The sequence below is a fragment of the Tuber melanosporum genome (assembly GCF_000151645.1).
Source record: "Tuber melanosporum whole genome shotgun sequence assembly, scaffold_35, strain Mel28".
In the NCBI taxonomy this organism is placed as follows: domain Eukaryota; kingdom Fungi; phylum Ascomycota; class Pezizomycetes; order Pezizales; family Tuberaceae; genus Tuber; species Tuber melanosporum.
The window spans coordinates 580,774-602,033 of record NW_003299030.1 but is presented as its reverse complement, the minus strand read 5'-3'; the positions used below and the strand labels follow the sequence as shown (position 1 = coordinate 602,033).

The 21,260-nt window shown below is 46.3% G+C and overlaps 4 protein-coding genes; all 4 read left to right on the top strand.

Annotated features, from left to right (window-relative positions):
• The first annotated feature begins 482 nt into the window (after positions 1-482).
• On the top strand, positions 483-4,231 carry GSTUM_00007375001 (uncharacterized protein). XM_002839371.2 has 5 exons: positions 483-1,033; positions 1,208-1,315; positions 1,377-1,572; positions 1,632-1,710; positions 1,763-4,231. Exons 3-5 carry the CDS (start codon positions 1,422-1,424, stop codon positions 3,621-3,623), a joined length of 2,091 nt encoding a protein of 696 aa, XP_002839417.1. The 5' UTR covers positions 483-1,033; positions 1,208-1,315; positions 1,377-1,421; the 3' UTR covers positions 3,624-4,231.
• Positions 4,232-5,091: 860 nt separating this feature from the next.
• On the top strand, positions 5,092-7,359 carry GSTUM_00007374001 (uncharacterized protein; the record flags this gene model as incomplete). Its single annotated transcript, XM_002839370.1, has 2 exons — positions 5,092-5,112; positions 5,194-7,359. The coding sequence occupies 2 exons, from the start codon at positions 5,092-5,094 to the stop codon at positions 7,357-7,359; spliced, it is 2,187 nt and encodes a 728-aa protein (XP_002839416.1).
• A 4,926-nt stretch (positions 7,360-12,285) lies between these two features.
• Positions 12,286-14,311, top strand: GSTUM_00007373001 (uncharacterized protein). XM_052355786.1 has 1 exon: positions 12,286-14,311. The coding sequence occupies exon 1, from the start codon at positions 13,055-13,057 to the stop codon at positions 13,247-13,249; it is 195 nt and encodes a 64-aa protein (XP_052211752.1). The 5' UTR covers positions 12,286-13,054; the 3' UTR covers positions 13,250-14,311.
• An 806-nt stretch (positions 14,312-15,117) lies between these two features.
• On the top strand, positions 15,118-17,345 carry GSTUM_00007372001 (uncharacterized protein; the record flags this gene model as incomplete). XM_002839368.2 has 2 exons in its annotated part: positions 15,118-15,864; positions 15,935-17,345. Exons 1-2 carry the CDS (start codon positions 15,626-15,628, stop codon positions 17,343-17,345), a joined length of 1,650 nt encoding a protein of 549 aa, XP_002839414.1. The 5' UTR covers positions 15,118-15,625.
• Positions 17,346-21,260: the final 3,915 nt, after the last annotated feature.

Below are 21,260 nucleotides of genomic sequence, written 5' to 3'. Positions count from 1 at the left end.
AGCAGCAGCGGGCAGAGCAGGAAGGGGAGGGATGGGGGGCGAGATACATACACTCCACACGTCTGTGGCCAACTGTTGTGGAGCAAAGAAAGCAATGAGACAAAAACAGAATCAAGGCAGTTAGGAGTGGAGCAATATCCGCCCTTGTTGTTTCCGTGTAGAAAATATGTAAGAATAATTACCGTACCAAGTCTGCCCAGTGCACATTTGGACTGGACGGTCTAGGGGTTAGCCGCAGTTAACACTTGATTTGGTACGGTAAAGGGTACATGAGTATGAAGCCTCTTCACTCACCCACACTCCCACACTCCCAGGTCTCTCAGTGGTCCTCGCCTCCCATCTCTCCCACCTCTTACTGCCACACACCCCCCTTCTTTTCTCTCCTACTGTACTGTCCGTCCGCTGCCGTCTGCATCAGTCCTCTCCCGACTCCAACCACCTTCCCTTCTTCTGAGCCCTCACTCACTCCCTTCCTCTCCCACCCTCTGTTCTTGATCCTCCCTATCTTCTCCATCCCACCACCACCGAGGTATGCGACGGGTCGAGTAAGTCGCGAATTCGGATAATCACCACCTCCTGCCGCACAGCTCTTCTCCTGGACCAACGCTGTTCAGTGGAGAGAAAGTGTCGGTGGCTCACTTGTTATTATTAACTAGCTGGCAGTGTTAAAAGACATCTTTGTTTTGTCTCCCATCTGCTATTCAACTCTGGCTATCCACAATCATTCTTCGCAGTAGCCATCAGTATTTCCACGTCGGAACTCAATTCAGAATTTCGGCTGCGAAGCCACGAGGAATACCGGGTGACTGATCGCCAGGCTCTGGGATAGAAAGGGATTGTGAAGGTGTGCGGCGACGCGCGGAAAAAATAAATCCGGCGCCAAAGGAGAAAGGCGGTTTTTTTGAGAGACGAGAAGTTTCGAAAAGCGTCTCTGCAGATTTTTACATTTTAAAAATCAAGATCCAGGGAGGGAGATAAGAAGAAAGCTTCTTGGATCAGAATTTTTATAATTTTTCTTTACATCAAGGCGAAAGTGAGTGAACTTATTTCTTCGGCGTGGGTCTTGCGCAGTTCCTGGGGATGGACGGCTTTGAGATCTGTTCCTCCCTCGTCTCAATTTAGTGTTTTGTTCCCGTCTTCCTGACATTTGAACTCGAAGGGGCTTTGGTTAAATACTTGACCGCTGACATAAACTGCCTCTTCACAGAAAAATACAACTCTCGTTCAAGTATTTTTCGTGCCTTTTATTCGATACTGAGTATCTCGAACCTGCATACGGATCTGGCTATTTCGATTCACCAAATCAAAATTTAAAGTAACTTTTTTCGATTTGGTTTGAGCAATATTTTACTTGTTGCTGACTAGTGGGATTGGAGAAGTTCAGTAGATTCTCGCAATCTACTGGGGAACATTTGGCCAAAATGAGTGGCCCGAAGACTATTAGTATTCACGATGTTTCAGAGACGGTAGCGACAGTTAGTCGTACCCTCCAAAATGGCACCAAGCTTGAGTATCGTATGCAGGTTCTCCAACAACCTGAAAGGGCGAGAGCCTGTGGGCAAGGTGCAAAGTGTTAGTACCTCTATATTTAGCAGCGAAGAACAATTTACTGATTAGTTTACTGGATATAGCACATGCGGATCGTAGACCAGTTGATCCTCCGCCGGTTGTGGAGTTGAGATTATTCGAGGGACATGAGAAGACTGACGTGTATGTTGGATATATGACTTTTTTGTGCAAGCTTGGCTAATGGCGATGGTAGAACCTTTTCTCATAACTCCAACTTTTTCCTTTTCGCTACACTTGAACAGGCACGTCCTATTGCTCAAGGAAGAGGAATGCCAGCTCCGGCTCCGGCGCCAGTTTTGACAGGTGTTCCGGTTTCTGGTATGGCATACTTGGATCGCCCCAATCCGGCTGGGTATTTCATCTTCCCAGATCTTTCTGTTCGCCATGAGGGAAAATACAGACTTAGGTTTGCCCTTTACGAGGAGACCAAGGAAGAGGAGGGATATCCCGCCCCACAGGACCCATTGGAGCCAAGGGAATATTGTACCCACAGGTTGGATGTTAAGTCTAGGGCGTTCACTGTCTTTTCCGCCAAGAAGTTTCCTGGATTGGCAGAGAATACCGCTCTATCTAGGATCGTGGCTGAACAAGGTTGCCGTGTGAGAATTAGGAGGGATGTTAGGATGAGAAGGAGGAGCGATAGGCCTAGCAGGGATAGTGAGGACCGTCATATGGATGAGACTGCTATGTTGAGGGCATCGAGGAGGGCAGCTACACCAGACCAATATGAAATTGAGAACTCAATTAGGGCGCAACATACGCCGCAATATCATCAGTCTACGCCTCACCCAATGCAGCGTTCTAATTCCATTAATAGGAAGAGAAGTGGATCTGATGCCTCTATGATATCCGCCATGGGAGATATGCCACAGGCTCCGAGACACGAAAATGGATATTCGACTCCTAACCAGAACTATCCTCCATATGGACCTCCCGCAGGGCCACCATCCCAGAGTGCGCATCAACATCTATCCTTTGGAAGCAATGGTCATGCCCCCGCACCGCCCGCACCACCCGCACCACATGTTCACCCACCACAAGAACTCTATGGACAGGATATGCAATCTCGCTATCCTCCGCCGCCATCCCATGCACAGAATAATGTGCACCATCCGTCCCCTCATATGCCCTCGTCTACACGCACGCAGCAGCACCCATACGGTGCACCCCAATACCACTCGCGTGAGAACTCGATTTCGTTGCCCAACCAACAGGTTCAGCAACAGCCCAGACATGAACCTCATCATGTCAGACGTGACTCTGGCGAATTCCGCGCAAGAAGGGATTCTGATCCGGCTTACCGCCAACAACCTCCTCAACATTATAGACCTGGAACGCCTGTAGCGTCTCCTTATGGTCAGATGGAGAATGGTTATGGCCACCAGCAGCAGCAGCAACACCAGCCTTACCAACCTGGTCCCCCTGCACCGCAACAGTATCACCATCAACAGCCTCAACAACAGCCACAACAGCACGCACCGCCTCCACCTCAATCTACAGGCAACTCGCTTCCTCCTATTCGGTTGCCGGCATTGGGCTTGCCAGCGCTGGAGCCGAAAATTTGGAACAGCCAACCTACTACCCCCAACTCTACAAATCCTCCTGCTGCTCTACCTTCGCCTGGTGCTTATCCACCTCACACAAATGCGCCTATGCCGTCTCAAAGGCCCCCTCCGCCCCAGATGTCTCAACCTCCACCACCGCCAAATCCCAACCAGTTCCCTGCCTATTATCCCGAGCCAAAATATACTACACCGCCGGCTCCATCCAACGATTCTTGGGGATCCTCCAACGGCAGTGCGCCTGCGAAGGAGTCAGAAGGTAGAGGCACTAAGAGGCCTTGGGGGCGAGTGTTCAACAATGCCCATGTTGAGGGTCCAATGCAGAACCGTTCTAGACCTTCTTCGAACTCTGCTGCTTATGGAAGCGACCCCCCACCATATGCTCAACAGCCTGAAGTTGATGATGATGCCTACGATTTTGGCAAGCTGAAGATGAGCTATCGCCGTGCCGATGGTGTCGAGATTGTTCACAGGCTGCCGGGAGAAGATTAAACAGTAGCGAGTGATATCTAAGCCCGTTATAATGGATTTGGTGTTTGTTCCGGTCTGAATTGCTTTGGCCTGATCTGGAGATTCTTGTTTTTGCATGTGTGTTTTTATGATATCCTGATTTGTCTGGTTGGCGACTTCGACTTTTTTTCCTTTTCTTTTTCTTGGTATCCATTTGCTCTGTTTGAGTCTGGAACTGTACATTGGAATCATGGGGGGAATCTCATTTCGGCTTATGGACAACTTCAGTCAGGATCTGACATTCTCCTTTACGAAATCGTCAGCTACACTACAATCATTCTTACGCTCTATATTTCTTTGCGAACCTTGTTTCTTTTTTCTTCGTCTGTCCATAGGAGGCTGGGGTTTTTTTTTTTTCCAAGTTCATATATCATTTCCTTCTTTCGGAGATTGTTCGTATTACGACTACGGTATGCTTATAGTCTCTATTTGTCTTATTAACCTACTTTTTTCCTTGCGAACAAAATTCCCTCGAATTTTTCTTTTCCATCTGCTTTTTATTTCTGTGCCTTTTTTAAGCTGGGTTTACTTGGGGAGGAAGGAAAGGAAAATTGGATGGGGCAGCAAGTAACATTTTAAACTTGTCATTACCAAATCTCTTCTCGCCGTTTCGTTTGCGTGATCTTTTCAAGTTTTGGGAGCGGGGGGAGTTTTGCTTTTATGAATCTGCTTTTTAGGGCTCTGTTTCGATAATCATGACCCGTAATCTATACCATGAAGGCATTTTGTTTCTTTTGTTTGATTTGATATTATTGTCTCATGGGTTCGTCTGTAATAACGGCTATTCGATTCCATTGGAGGGAAACCATGTTAGAAAATTTGTAGGAGGTTTAGGTTTCATTATTTAGTTATTTTTTCGTTAGTATTATCAACTCTACTTGTCTGAACTTTCTTGTAATTTTGCCTTGTCAAGTAAGCACCCACCTTTTTGTACCTGTTTTAGGTTTATTTTTGCCTTTGTTTTGCCTCATCCTGTATTCAAGTTTAAAAGAGAGAAAAATCAATGAGAATACTTAAGGTTGATTCCATCCTCCATCTTTCGTGCTTTTGTGATGTGCGGCTGCTGCAGTGTTTTGTTTTTTCTCCGTAACTTATGTCTCGAAACGGTAGTTTTCCTAAACAGAGGAAAATAGCGAAATCACGTGTGAAATTTGTCCTCGCTCGCAGGCGCAAACCCGTTTTTTTATTTTTATTTCTTTCATCCCTCTTTCTTTTTCTTCTCCTTTCCCCTCCACAGCGATACCATCCCCCCTCTCCATAGCCCTGTCCACCAATAGGTGGGTATCCGCTGCCACCGCCGCCGGGTGTTCACCTCACTATCGCTGCACATTGACGATACAACACGCCTTTTTTTCTTTTCTCTTTTCTCCTAAATTCTTCGAGTGCGCGAAGGGAGGCTGCGCTGCGCTTTTACGCGATTAAACCAATTCATCTATAGATGGGTGACAACATGCTCTCGACACCTCAGAAGGTAACCAATTTCCCATCCGAGTTTGGCGTTTCTCGCCTTTCTTTTCATTTCATTTTTAGTGTTTCTGACCAGTCTGTTTAGGTGTTGAGGGAAACTTTGAGAGCTAGGATGAGCACCTCTACGTTTGATCTGAATAAGGTGTCTGAGGGAAAAGATATTTACGAGGATATTGAACCCGATGATGACGAAGACAATGCTACAGAACCTGACGATCCGGAGGAGGAGCAGCGGGGTAGACAGATGAGTATTCTTACGGAGGAGAAGAGAGAGATTAGGAGGATTAGGGGACGAGAGAGTTATGCTAGGAGAAAGGAGGCATCGGCAAAATTGGGTAGCACGAGCCAGGCACAGACACAAAATGGGGATGCAGTCCTCGGTAGACTCGAATGCGTTGCAGGGAGCGAGAAGTCAACTGATCGCCTAACTCCTAGACCATATAGGAAGAAGAGAAAGTCCGATGCCGACCACGCCTATCGTCCTGTGTCTTCTGACAGCGAATCTGATGACGAGGAAACAGGGACTCCCAAGAGGGCTAAGAGGAAAATGTCCAATCGGAGGTTGGCTTCTACGGTTACGGGGGAGGCAAGAGCAAATGAGCACTTTCCAACACCCCCCAAGAAGCAGCGAATGCGGGCCTCCGACTCTGCCGATACGGGATCTACGGTTGTTAGCAAGTTTATTGAAGGAAGCATGAGAGATCGTGCAAGTGCAATTCCTCCTAAAGATATCATTGGGCTGCTCCCTAGCTCTTCCCCGAACAGACATGAGGGCGAGATCGCATATGAACCGGCACAGAGACAGAGCACCGACAGCACTGGCAGTGCTGCTATGAATTCTGCAAGCCCAAGTCTACTTGGTTCGATAGGTACTGCAGCAGGTGCTCTGAATCCGTTCAAATTCGCTCATCGTATCAAGGACATATGGGAAAAACAGAAGGCTGAATACATTGCTCATGAGCGGAAGAAGAGGATGTTGGCCGATCGGAGAAAGAGGAGCGAGAAGGCCTATGAAGAAATGAAGAGACTTGGTGCAGCCCAGGGATTTACTGGGAATGCTGCTGCTGTTGCTGGTGCGAATCAGATCAGGTTTAGGTACGAAGATTATGTGATGGCAGGAATGGACGGCAATCATGAGGATATCGGGATGGCTCTGGGCACGGACTCAGGCGATGAGGTTTCTGTTGGAGATGATGCAGCTGGCGCTAGTGAGGAGAAGGGGATATCAGGAGTGACTAATTCCGTTAGAAGTGGAATGGCTATTTCCGTCGAGCAGCGCAACAGTGGCAGTGAGCGGAGTGAATCTGGGGTTCGAGGGGATCACTCTATGAGGTCATCACTGTCGGATCATTCTCGCGCATCGTTGACTTTTCCTAGAGCTTCCGATCGCCGAAGCGGTAGCACCAGTGGACGGAATGCCCGTCATTCCCGAACGTCCTCGAGAATGCTCTCTCCCCCCCCTCTTGCTGAGGGCGCCGCCAACAAGTTGAACGGAGTGGGGACATTAGTCAAGAAGAAGAGCAAAGTCTTCGTCAACTCCATTATCGGAAAAGACGACAAGAAGGATGACAGCGCAACGAAGGGGGAACGCGGTCCAACAAAGCGCGAACTCAAAAAGCAAGAACGACTAAGGAACAGAGTCAGCAACCTGGAGGAGCAACTGGAAAGGGCCAGACAAGAACTCGAAATCGCCACCCGGGGAGCCAATGTCCCACCTGTCCCGCAAATACCAGCACGCATCACAAACTCCACTGTCAGGACCGTCGCCACCACCGACCCCGAGACACCCCAACAGCAAAACCCCCGACGAAGCAACGACGAAGCAACAAACCGGTCCGACATCGCTGAAGGCGAAGAAACGGAAGTGGACGATAACGAGGTGGATGAGGGATTCTCAGTGGTCCCACTCTCACCAGTCATGAACACTAGTTTCGGCGGAAGCTTCAATGCCACCGCCATGGCCGGGATGACGATTATCGAGAGTCTCGGCGAAGCCAATCACACTTCTACCCCCAGGAATGCTCGTCGGCCGTATTCACTTGGGTCAGGATTGCGCACGCTGCCGAAGAGGGCCTCTACGCCCGTGTTGGGGAATTTGAGTGGTGGTCGTGGTAATAGTGCTTCGGCGGCGACAGCTGGTCGTGGAGTAGGTGGCGTTAAGGGCGCTCGCCATTCTCCGCCGCCCCCGGTTCCTGACGTTGGGAGTGTACCGCCTGTGCCAAGGCTTTCGAGGAGGGCTAGTGGGTTGTAGGTGATAGGTGCTGTGGCTGTGCTTTGCTTCGCTTTTTTTGTCCTTCTATGACTTGCTTTGTCTGTGAAGAGCTGGTCGTTTTGTGTATCCATACACCCGGAGTGATCGATTTACTTCCCCTTCCTCCCGCTACTCGTTTTCCGTTTTCCGTTTTCCTTTCCTTGCATGATTTCGGCCGCTTTCTCACTTTCTCGCGTTCGTGTAGTGTAGTATGTGATCGCTCTTAATTTTTAGTTTTCAATTTCCTTTCAGTTTCCGTTTCCGTTTCGTATTTTTCCTCAAGCCTCCTACTTATAGTGTCTATCCCTTTCATTCTTCTTCGAGGGAATGGTTCAGCATGTGTTCGGAGTTACTCCATTTGCCCCCCTCCTTTTTGCCAGTTATTATCTTTTTGTTTTTGTTTTTTCTGTCTACCATGATACCCACCATCCTTGTGTAATGACTACGATCCGGTTTTTGTCTTTTTATCTTTTTTATTCATAGGTTCTCACTCGTGCGTGCTTTTGCTTTTTACGTTCGTGCGGTGTGGTAGGTAGGGAAAGGTACTTGGTGCACCGGAATTTATAAGGCTTGTCACTCATTACAAACCGTGCTTCTGACGGGATAGTCTCTTATACTTTTTGGCTTGTACGGGGGTGTTGGCCAGAACCCCGGCTTGTGGTGGTTGGACGTGTAAATTAGGGTGCGCTTGGGGGTCCTAGTTACGTTCGAGGGGTCCGGGATTTATTCTTGGTTGGCAGGGGTTATGGGGCTGCGGTGGGGTTGGTAGGGGTGCTGTATTGTCTCAATATTTCTACATTACATATTATGATATCATACTAGCTGGCTCGACTGGCGCTGTATAATTTAAGCAAAGGATGGTCTAAAAAGTTGAAACAAATGCGCAGAAGATGTAAACGAATCTCTTGAGACAGCCTCTACCGGTCAACTTTAGCCCCATCTTTGATCCCATTCACACGGTTAAGCAGTATCATATCATACCGCGCTCGCAACCACATCCACAGGTCCGTTAGATATCCGGCCCTGATCTACCAATAGCCACTACCACCAATCCATCCATTTACTAGTCCACATTTCCCATTTCCCTAGGCTCCATAACTATACAACAGACAACCTTTCTAGCCAGTGTCATTATAATAGAAACGGCAATAATCCTCGGGGCCCACGGTCACCCCCCCCCCCTCTCTCTCTCTCACCCCACTCCGACGAGCCTTTGAAATTGAACTCGACCAGAATCAGACTTTCCGCAGAAGTGCCTTTTAATCTGAGGAGAATGGGAAATAGGTTTTTGGGGAGGGAGGATAGGACGGGGGAAGGAGAGGGAGAGAGGGAGAATGGATGGTGGCTTAAGTTGGCCGACCAACCGACCACTCTGTACATGATATCTCGATAATCCCTTGACGGGGCAATGGCGAAAAGGCTCGGGGCCGCCTTCCCTCATAATCGCTTGTTGACCACCACAATTCACCTTCGTCACTCGAGAGGGGGGTATGATAATGACTTTTTATCCATTTTCTCACTTCTTGTCCGATAAGATCCCTTTCTCTGTGGCCTGCCGTTTAACGTCCCTTCCATGATCTAGTAGTATTTCTGGGAGGAGAGTAGCAAAAGAGGTGGATGGGGGGGGGTTACTCGTCAGTGGATTAGGCTGTGATGGCTATATTCCGAGAAGAGAGGGGGTAAGAAATAATAATAATAATTACAAAAAAATATCTGTTATTATCACCGAACTCTTTTTTTTTATTCACCCATATGTCATACTCGGAAATATTTCTCAGGGATGACTGACGAAACTTGGATCTGGATGGGGGTGTGGGTATGATAATTGATTGTTTTTGCTTTTGATATATATCGTTGCTTCTGCGGAGTCCGAGTTCCTAAGTATGATATTCGGATGTGAGGTTTTAAATACTGGATTTTTAATTTCTTGTACGGTGCTTTTGTCACTATTTAAAAGGGAGGGATATATGCGTGGGTGATTCATGTTGATGAATTATGTGTGTCGCATGGGGGTGGTGGTTGGTGGTTGGTGGTCTCTTTTGTGGTATTCTACGCTTCTTGCTTAGGCGCTTGGCGAACGTTTACCGGTGGAGGGCGTGTGAGGCCGAGTGCTCGGTGTGATATCTGGGTGAAACGCACCGGGCGTTTGGGGCGTATCTATACCTCCGGGGATGATGACGCGCTGTTCAGTACGTAACTTGCCGTACACTCGAATATCTGCAGTTCAAGAATGCGGAAGGCCACCTTGTACAGTACAGCACGGTATCATAAGGTACCTGCTTCCCAAGGTAGCTTGTATCACAGTCTGGTAGTGGAGCACCCGGAGTATATATATACACTCTCCCCACTGCTTGCTTGCTTTGCTGGATATCCAGCCGGAGTCGTACCCCGGTACCGTTTCAGATCCGCGCTATCCACCACAGCTTGAACCAGGCGCGCTCTATGACACCTAGGGAGAGTGGGGGCTATTATCACACGGCCTTTTGTCAGCACAGTCCAGTAAGAAAGATCCCGCTTCCGACAACTGCCAGGAGCGTAAGCTCGGTATCGCGGAAGCGAAAGTGAGGTGAATTAAGCCCTCGAAAAAAAAAAAAAAGAAAAGCAACCACCCCCTCCGCGCGGGGTGGGGTCGCAAATGAGGGGATCCTACTTATCTTATCTATCTTACCATCCCGCCTAATCCGAATCTTCGTACCCTGTATGATATAAAAAAAACATAGAGTGGGTATGATATCACATAATACAGTACTTCGGAGCCCTTGCCCATGCATTGTGGTATCATAAGCATTGCTTGCTTTACACCTGGTCGGGAGGGGAGGGGAGGGGGGGGGTTTCGGTTGTGAATCTCTGCTTGCCATTATACGGCGTTTAAACTCTGCGGTCACATCTCTCCGGTAGAAAGGGCTCCCCAAGGGACTGACACTTTCGTAACGCTTTTCCCTATTGGTTCCTCATATGATATGCGATGCATCTTCTATCTCTATATTTAGGGGCCATGCGCAGTGAATCTCTGTAACCGTACCCCACGAACGACTTACGATATCTTATCGCTGGGTTGCGTGATAATCGATTGACGTGTCTGCCTGTAGATCCAACTCACGATGTGTGTCGGTGAGAGGAGGAATTGTGTGCCACGGCCCTACTTTAGGAGGTTACTGGGTTTACCGTGCAAAACGCTGCTGGTGCTCTTTAACTGGCTGTATGATGTTGCGGACTTTGAAGTTCCCAACTGAGCTGATTCACGGACCGCTCGGTTGGGTATGTTTTCTAACTTGACTGAGTTTTGTTTTGCTTGCGTTTCTGGTTCGGAGCATGGGTTATGCATTGAGTAGGTGATTGGGAGCCGAGAAGGTCCCTTAATTGTATGATATCACCAGTGGGGATCGGAGTGGATAATATGCTCTTGTGTCGTTTTTCTCCTCAGGGATAGTTTCCTAATAGCGTAAGATGATGTTCACATATCACTCCCCTTACGGTTTGTGCTAGTATCTACCCAAGGGAGCCTAATTTTACTTGCGCCCGGAGGTAGTGTTGTTTCGGGAGTACAATTTTTTTGTTATCCCGTGTTCCGGTTCAAGGATCCCTAGCTGCCTCGCACTTCATCTCCATACTTGTACCTTACCTCCGTGGCCTTCAATGCCCCCATTGTGCACCAAAATCCACGACAAATGCAGGAAAGCAGATCCGAACATGGTATGGCCTAACCTGGGCACCGCTGAGTTAACTCCTCGGGGATGATATGGCTCCCGGGAGTACGAGAAGAATGAAGGACGGGAATACGGGGCCGGACCAGAGAACCAAAGAAAAATCACACAAAACGACAACTAGAGTAAGCACCGTGGAGGTATGAGGGTAGCTCGAGCGATGAATTGTTAAAGTGGGGAATTGCTCCTTGTTCAATAAATTCGCCGGACCTTTAACCGAGTGCTAATTGATGAAGCCGCGCTAAGGTGCACTTACATTCTTGTTTTATTTGATCCTATAGGACCCGACTACTCGAGTACCGGTAAAGTGATAGGTCATATTGATAACTGCTTCCGGCTGGCGCAACTCTCCACAGCAGGGCATCCTGTTTTGTCTCGTACGAATCAAAACTGGGAAATATTATTAATACCCGTAGGTGGTTTCTTGGACAGCACTTCTGTGGATTTCAGGCTCAGATACTGGTGGCTCCAGGGCAATCTGGGTGTGATCCAATCATTGATTTTGGCCGGCTACCGTACCGTACTTGGCCCAAAGCGCAAACAGCCTGGGCACCGAAAACGGATGACTCTTCGAAGTTTGCCGATGTTTCTACGTTACGCCCTGGGAATCGAAACCTAACCCTTAAAGATTACTATAGATTTCGGGTATCATAATAATTATCATATCTTCCATTTCATGGATGTTGTGATACCGCTGGAGGGTGCTCACTTACAATGTGGTACGCAGAGTTCCCTTACAGTATAGGTATCCAGTATAAAGCATCTGTATGATACATTTGAGTCCGAATTTTGTACAGGGCGCCGTATTCTGTACAGATAATTTGCCGTACAAATTTTGATCCCTGTTTTCGTGTGCTCCGTGCCTGCCACCCTACTTGTAGGTTCGGGTAGCGCGCTCCGGGGAAGAGGTTCTCTCGCTGGGAAATTCAGGGGTATGGATGCTCCCAGAGTGGTGTTTTGCTCACGCACCTCGCTGGTAAAATTAGGTGCATGTTGTGTTTTTGTTGCTGATGCGAAGGATAGGGTAAGGGGAAGGATAACAATAAAAGTGGGGGAAGCAGAACTCGGGAAGGGAGATGGGGTATCATACACACCGGAGCAGACATTCGGTCCACAGGAGTGGGAGTTGGCTCTACCCAACAGGTTGCACAAATGGTTTCCCGCCTGATGTATCATAGTTGGGATGAAGTGTAGTGGCCACGCGTCAATACCACACCTTCCGAGCCTTTGATCTCTGCTCTCATGCTAACGGCATATTCATCTTCCCTTGGTAAATCATTTCATCGCCAAAACGAGAAGAATATCCGCGCCAGAAGAGGGCTTGCATTCAGATGAGAGACTCGAGTCTCGCCTTGGGAGCCCTAAATTTAGGGGTTCTACGGATCTAAAGGAACAATGCACTGTTGTTCGCTTGCATCCCCATTATCGTCACCGCCGCCCAGTCAAACCCCCCCTATTATGATATGACTTTGGGAGTCTACCTAGTGGTACCTGCACTTATGGCCGCCAGCTCATAACCTATCATATAACGTCAATCTGGCTTTGCGGGCCTGGCGAGCTGTGCGACCGGGGGTGATAGGGCCCATTGAAACCAAGCCTTTCAATTTTGTTTGGATCGCTGGATCGGTAACCCGGTGCCTTGTGTCACGTATGGGGTTCACATCCCCGGCTAGTGGCACCCAGCACACGGTCAAGATCTCACCCTGGTGGTGGACCTCTGCTGTGTCCGTGTTGTTCTGGAGTGCTTCTTTGCTTTTTCGTCGGTTGTCGAGTGAGTGCCTATGATTAAGTTCTCCGTGGGGTGGGTAGGAGAGGTTGGCTGAGGGATCGGGGCACAAGGGTTTCTCCTCAGGGGGTTGAGGGGCCTCTCAGTTATTTCATAAATTTAATGCACACTTGTCTGTACAACCTTTAAGATCCCCTATTTCTAGTATCACGGAGAGCCGCGTGTTCGGTGGAGCTCCCGGGAGCTCCCTTCGCTCGTTTTGCTTATGGACTACACCCCTTCTAAGAAGCATAACGATTTATGCTTTCTACCGCAGCGATGCTCGAGCACACCACTGTTGTGCAGATTACATGGAGGAAATTTGTATAGTAGGGTTAACAACCGGAGGCTCATCGTGTCACCTCGGAAACTCATCCTCTTGTTTATCCAGCCTTGTTCTAAACAGGGCTGGGGTACCTAAATTTGCTGGGGCGGTCGACAGAAACGATTTCCGGTAGGAATTTACTTCTTAATATATACATAGAACCCCAACATAGCCCTAGCACAATCCCGTCGTTGGAGGACCGTCTACGGTAATCCACGACTGCGTGGTATGATACTGGTATCTGGTGGTGCCATCAATATTCTGGAATACTAATACTTATGGTCTCCCTTCTGCTATGACCGCTTTACAAGATCTCACGCAAACAATACTTATTAAGGTCTTTGCACCACAACGGAGGCAGTTTTAGAAACCCACAATACCGCACTGTACGAGTAATTGCCCGTCGGGTGCTCGCATGGCCTTACTGATTTAGACGAACTCTCCGTTGGTGGTGTTGGGCACAAGGAGAGTATCAAAAGCTGTCGATTTCCCCGCGCCCTGTTTATCCTAGACTCAGACTGTTCCATTCAGAACGCCCGTTCCGGGCTAGGGCCTCAGCGCCTGTATTACAACGGGTACTGATGTGTCAGGTTGGCATCGAAAGTCTCAATTGCCTGAGCGAGATCAATCTGATATAGGGCCAACTGCCGGCCGGTCGGCTGTGGTGGCCATGTCTTGAGGGAGATCCCAAACAAATTTTGGGGAGAAACTGAGAGAAATCTCACCAAATCTGGGGGATGGCTATCGGGAAAAGCTTCCAACTTCCCGGGAGAGGATTTCTAAAGCTAAGTTATCGCAGAGGGTAATCCAACCAACATTTGATACAAAACCCCGGTAATCCATTTCGTTGGACTCAGGATGAATTGATGGTGCCGAGAAAGATTTTTTTTTTCTTTTTAGCGAGTATGCGTGATCGGTGGTGGGCTCTGATACACACGAGACCGGTAGTCGCCGGGTGCGTGGGGAAAGTTGTAGGTGTAACAAGGTCTACTCAGCGCATCTGTTGAAACGCCTCGTTGTGGGTGCAATTACTTGCTCAGGGGGTTCGACGGGGAGAGGAGGGGGAGAAACAAAGCTATGCAGGTGCTTTATTGGCGCGCTTTTGTCGAATAGTTTGAAGATCAAGAGTATGCGTTTTTATATAAACACGTATTCAGACATCGGGAGATTGGGACCAATAATTTTGCGGGAATTTTGGCGGAGAGATATTTCCCTCAGAGTCAGGTGATTTCTTCACCGACACTGGCACCCACCGAACACGTCGATGCAAGTTTGGTGATCCTGCACTGCACATGGGAGAGAAGGGTGCTCGCGTGGGCGCATGGCTGCATACGAAAGGGCTCAAGAGTCGCCGCGAGTGAGCGACAATGATTGTGTGAGGCGGTGAACATGGTTTTAGTGGTCGTTTTTGTGGTGCTGGGGAGCCAGTGACGGGGATATCAACTCACCGACAAAGTGTGGCGTTTTCGAAATCCTTTAAGCGAGCCTTGGCCACAGGGGGAATCGGCAGCAACGAAGCAAACAGAGGGAAAAAGGAAAAAGCGAAGGGAGAAAAAATTATTGGGCGCTTAGGTACTTGTAGCTGCTACCGGTGCGATAGATCAGTGTAACCCAATTGAGTGCGGGTACTTGGTTTGCATTTTGATACTGTCAGCTACAAGCACAGAAGGAGAGGTTACGTGGAGAGGTTTCAGGTTAAGTTGTGGTATATTATATCTAGATTCGATGAGTTAACGCGAGTATCGTTGTTTCTATCGCGAGGATAATGCTAACCCTGCTGACAATTGTGACAAGAACGATGATGATAGTGATGATGATGATAATGATGATGCTGATTCTGCTGATGATGGTGGTAGGAATCGTATGGTGTCGGGGCGGAGTGAGGGGTGAAATATACGTATACCCCATCTATTCTTTCAATCTTATTTTTCATGCTCATTGACTCTGATTTATTGGTAGTGTATGGAGTATTTGACTCTAATTACAGATATTACGGGGCGGAACAGAAGCCTAACCACTTGCACTGCTGTGCCACTATCACACCCTACTTTCGGCTGTCCAGCCCACCCCCGCTCTCTTCACCTGGCGCAGGTATCATGGCACGGATTTGCCCATTCGTCGATAGGAGAGCACGGACGTCTAGCACCTCCAGAAGCAATCCTAGCAAACACCAGCAAACAACACCTAGCATCACAAAGTTGGGCATGGAGGTTGTTTTTTCTTCTTCGTCGGAGCAAACTTCAGTATCCATTCCATTTTGCCTACGCACCTGGCACCGGGGGGGCCCCGGACCCCGTGAGGCATAGTTAAGGCTGAGACTGCGTCGTTACTAAACTGCTGCCATATATAATAAACCTTGCACATCCTACTTACTCGTAGTTCTTCATAGCGGTCGGATCTGCTCCTTGTCCAGTTTTTTCCCTTTGAATATCTAGGAGCGAAAATCGGGTTCTTGGCGGTACCGCACCCAACATGAGGCTCCCGGTTGAGATTGTGGACCAGATAATGGCAAATCTTGTCGAGAAAAAGGACCTAGCTGCTGCGGCTCTGGTCAGTCGGTCTTGTCACAGGTCTGCGATGCCGATTTTATACCGCGATATCGAGATTGAAGACTTTCTCGACCACAACGATACTCGAACAATACCAACAAGTGGGGTCCAGAAACGTGCGGGCTTACCGCAAATGAGTAGTATGGTTTCTGCGCTCCATGGGTAAGATACGATCTTCTTGACATGTCATTGTCAAGCAATATTGCCCACTTGCTAATTCCTTGTGTGGTAGTAACCCATTTATCTGCTCTTTTGTGTGCTCAATTGGACATCAGTTCTATATTACAGATGCCCATGTCTACTCTCTCCAACGGCAGCTCTGGGAGATGGCTCTCATAACTATGAGAGTTCAGTTACAAGAGATAATCGACCGCAACGGATTTTCTAGGGTTACCCAATTGCGTCTATTCAATCCAGATGTCGAGTTTGCAGAGATCTTGTTGAAAGGTCTTCTCCCACAGATAGAGGTTCTCCATATAGCATCGTCGTTTGTTCGCTATCTTCCATTTGATGGAAGCCTGCACTCAAACATCAAAGAGCTACACGTGCAATTCCTCTCGGAGTTGTTTCGGATTCCGGGGCCAACCCCTTTTGGGGATGCTTGGCAGGCCACTAGGGCAGAATATAACTCTGCCGACGAGATCATGCACTCCCGTTTCAATAATTTCCTTTCCAGTTCCCCATCACTGCGGGCTCTTCGAATTAGTGGCACCAAAGAACTCCACGCCATTCTTACCGATGTTGCACTTCCCTCTTTAGATACTTTGGAGATCGGGCCTCTCCAAAGTATCTACCGGGTGATAGACTTGACAGTAGCAGGTTTGTCATCCTTTATCGATAGAAATCCTAGCATATCCCGTCTCGCACTTCGTAACCTCCCTGCTGGAACGGGCGCTGTTCTCTCTATATCTTCCGAATCTCGTTCTGGCATCCGCCAGTTGATCTCATGTATTGATGAGATCCCGGCCGATTACTATTCCTTTCTGGATCAGTTTGAAGGGCTGGATACCTTCAAATTGCAGCGCGATGTTGTAGTCTGTGGGATGTTACAGGATGAGCTCCTTGAATTGGTAAAGCACCTCCAGCGTGACGGACCGGGTATTAAGAATCTCGCCCTTCCGATGCCCTCTCATATCAGCGGGCGGACCCTTACAGATAGCAAGCTGGAAATGGCCAGAACTGCATTAGAACATTTTGGCCGGGCATTCAAAGAATATTTGCCCTGTGTGGAAGTCTTCGGAATTAGTCAAATTGGGAGATACGGTGATCTCAAAGCTGTATTTCACCCTACCCATTTTAAGACTCCCTTCAGGGTTGCTGACACTGAACTCAAGGTAGATTGGGCTCGTTCCTTTGCCGGCCATCCCTTCCTGAGGCGACTTGCAATTAAGACACCATTCCTGCCGAATTTGGGGGAGCCCTATGTCGTCCGCAGGGATGCAATTGATGACTTAGCAAAGGCCTTTTCGGATTTACCGGCGCTGGAGAAGTTGGTATTCTACGAGTGTGCTGATAGACAAACCATCGAAGTAGAGATTCTTAGAGGAGAGACCACTAGTGGCAGGGAAAGGCCTGTGGACAGTGTAGAGGTGGATGAAGAATTTTTTGATTCTTTTTTCCAGACCGGATGGGAGAAATCATAGATCATGTTGCATCACTCGTGCTGTCTCAATTAATTGTTCTTTTTTGGAGTATAGCGCCGGACTCTTCTTCACTTTCCTTTCTTCGCCTAGCAATACATACAAAATGAAGCCCCTTGGCTTAAATTTGTATGTTCGTTGACTTTTTTTCTTTCTTTTCGGCATGCCCCTCTTACCGTTCTCAACCAATGCTCATTTTACCAAGAAATGGAGCTCATAGAGTTAAAGAGGAACCAATTTCAAGTAGTTCTATACAGCCCCCCCCCCCACACACCCAAATCCTGTTGCTGTTGTTGCGGCCTGTTCGGTGTTGGATTTGGTCACGACGACAGTCGATTTCAGACTTGCGATGCTATGGGTAAGTCCGAGTAACGGGGTTTTCGGCCACCCAGAATTTTCGGTCACCATGAAAACCACCATGACAACGGAACTCCCTACCCGCGGTCGGTCACATCATCACAATGGCATGAATATGCGTAAGCGGACGATTAGTTTAAAATTAGATGCTATTGAAAAAAAGAATCGTGGTATAGAAGTAAAAAGTAGTTGAGGAATACCACATTTCTCGCAGAATCCTCCAGAGCTGGTATACAGGAGGAGAGGGTCCATGATGCATTGCATATTGGATACTATCAATCACCATCGACCTGACTAGAGAAATAAGTGATTCTGTTTTACTGGATTATTGAGTGACAGGCACACAGCTATCTATCCCTTTCTGATATTGGATAAGTGGAATGGTGAACTTTCTTGTTGAAAGTATTATTGGTAATTTCTTGTGCTGCTGTAAACACTAGTATGAAGCAGGAGTCAAAGTATATTGATAATTTTTGGAAGGGATTTCAGGCAATTTATATAATATTATGATGATGAGAAAATCAGTATTATTGGATTAACATATATGAAAAAGTATAGTATTGTACTTAATATTTGAACATCAGCAAAAATTAATGGTTATGTCCTATGCGTTCTGTACATTAAACACATTGGATGTTTCAAATACAAATTGTTAACCAGTATGCAAATTGATGTGACAACCAATCTCAGGATATAACAGGATGTAAGGGGTAAACTCAGGATGCAACAAGATGCAACAGGATGCACTTGCCATGCTTAGTACATAACAGAACATACCAGCTAAACTCAGGATACAACTATACATAGTAACTAATATCAGAATACATCTACTAAAATACAGAATTAACAGAATACAACCAGATATGATAATCAAAGTCAGAATATATCTACTACAATATGGAATTCACAGCATCTAGCCAGATATAGTAATGGATATCAGAATATATCTATTAAAATACAGAATTCACAGGACACAACTAATATAAAACATAACTTATACTTAGGTTATAGCTTAAGATGACGAGTTTTTAGTTTAAAAGCATCTTAGAATTTATTTATCTCATTGCAAGCTATAATACAAAAATTGAGTAACATGGCAGGCAAATAGTCAAAATTGTGACAGGAAAGACCACTTTTAAAGCTAGCTGTAAATCTACAGATAATAGTATTGGGAAGATATTATTTACACCATTGGAAAGCTGGTATCAAGTAGGTCAAAGTCAGAAAGTGTTAGCCTGTATATTGAAGTATTCAGGAAGGAACCTGGTATTAAAATATAATGATGCTCTAAAGAGTACTATTACAGACAGCTAAACCTATAGTACCCAAACTGGTATTAAGAGACAATGGCAATAGGAATAGTAGAAGCCAAGAGTTTACAAAACAGAGGTACTGTTAGTCGAGTATCTTAGTTGGACATGTTACATCCTGCCAGAAGGTACTTAGGTACTGGTAAGGAAGGATGAGTACCTTACTAGATAGGGTAATCTAAGTAGTCAATTTAGAGATTACTCTGAATTATTTAGTAATATATTGGGGTAGTATTACCCTATCTTTAGATTACAGTTACCCTACCTTATGCTACAGGTTACCCTACTATGAAGTCAAGTTACCCTACCTTAGAAGTACCTTTTTATGGAGACTTCAGATGAAGTTACTAGATTGTTTGTTCTGTGAAACTGTGTAGATTACCTGAATTGCAGGTTATGAAGATGATTCCTGCATGACTTGAACTCCAAACAAGTTGTAACTTGGAGGTATAATGGCTAACACTCTCCTCTAACATGGTTTTAAGTCTCTAGTATTTGTTAGATGGAGACAACCTGATAGACATCAGAGTTGTCTAGGCCAACCAAGATTCGTTTTGGTAGATAGAGATTGTCTAGAAAGGTACGAATTCACTTGTTTCGTTTATGACTATTAAGAGTGAAGTAAAATAGGTAAAGTAAAATAGAATCATAAAAACAATATTATATTGTTAAGGTTTCTTCTCCATTACTTGATGATGTCTAAAAGCTTGGGAGGTACTTCGATATTTATATTCTGTGTTTGAGTATTCGTGGACTACATCTATCTATTATACAACTACATACATCTCTGATTGTAATTCGCAACTTCGGGTATTCTTCAAAGGTGTGAATACCTGGAGATCCTGAAATTCAGCACACTCTCTTTGGTAATTATGATACAACTATCTAGGAACTATGCTGTTCCCAATAGTAATTACCCGATTATTAGTGCCTTTAGACTTATGGTCTAAGTTCTCAAGTTGAACTGAGTTGGCACCAATTGTCTCTATCATTGATAAAATGATCAGTTTCATCTGCGGGTTGTATCTGCGAAGATAGTTATCATTACACCTTTCTAGGTCGCCTGACTTCAAACCTTCATAACTCCCTACTCAACAGACAGATATCTTCTGGAGGACTTCCTGCTAATTTACAGGGAGCTATTCTACTAGACTGACAGATAATCCCATGGTTGGCAACTTTTGGTTGCTCTAGGTAGCAGGGTTTCGATCATTGTACTAGTATTAGAGTTTATTCCTGCAGATACAATGTGTTCTGAAACCTAGTTGTAATACTCTGTGAAGTCTATTGGTTCTTGCATTAGAGTTCCGCAGAGTTCTAGACTCTTCTAGTCATTGTAGGGTGGGTGCGAATGTATTGGTTTCCCGTTGAGATCCTTTATTATTTGATACCATTTCTTTATGCAAAAACATCCCATTACCTATAGCATATGCCAATAATATCACATCATTGAAGCCTAGTAACTTCCTAAGTAGTTGATGGATTTACTCCATTCTACTTCTCAGACCTAGCTGAAGGTCCCCTCTCACATACTCTGTGAACAGGATCTAGACGGATGGATAGTGGTGACGTATATAGTATTATTCCTATACCTTTTTTTCTGTAGCATCAAATTCACAGGACGTAACCGAGATCAATATGTATGGTAATATACAGGCCCCTGATGGGACATGGAGAGGGGTGTTGGAGACCATGGATCCCGATTCTGAGAGGGGTTATCCTACTTAGTGTGGTTCTGAGATATCGGATCTCTGTATTCCTAATAGTATTATAGGCTACAACTTGGAGAGTTGCTATAAGTCTAGCTAAAGTCTATAAGTGGAGACTTTCTTATAATACTATATACACTCATACTATCCAGTCAACTAGAAGCTGTCTACAACATATATGAGGGAGTAGAAGAAAACTTGAAGAATAACCTCTAGGTGGATTTATGCAAAATGGACTAAAGCTAATAGAGTAATACAATATTGAAGTCTAAAGTAGTATATAAGCATCAGTAAAAGTTATTACCTGTATCTTGTGCATTCTGTCCGTCTGATGCACAGGATGCTTAAAAGGCTAACTGTTAACCAGGATGTGACATTGCATGTACATAATATCCTGATTTAGGTTATTTGGATTCCTACATTGTGATGCCATCATAGATGCCTGCTACAATGTCATATGTGTTTTCACCATGTCTGATCTTACAGCCTCATACCCTAATACTGTCCTATCCTTCACCACTGTCTTTTCATGATATCTGATC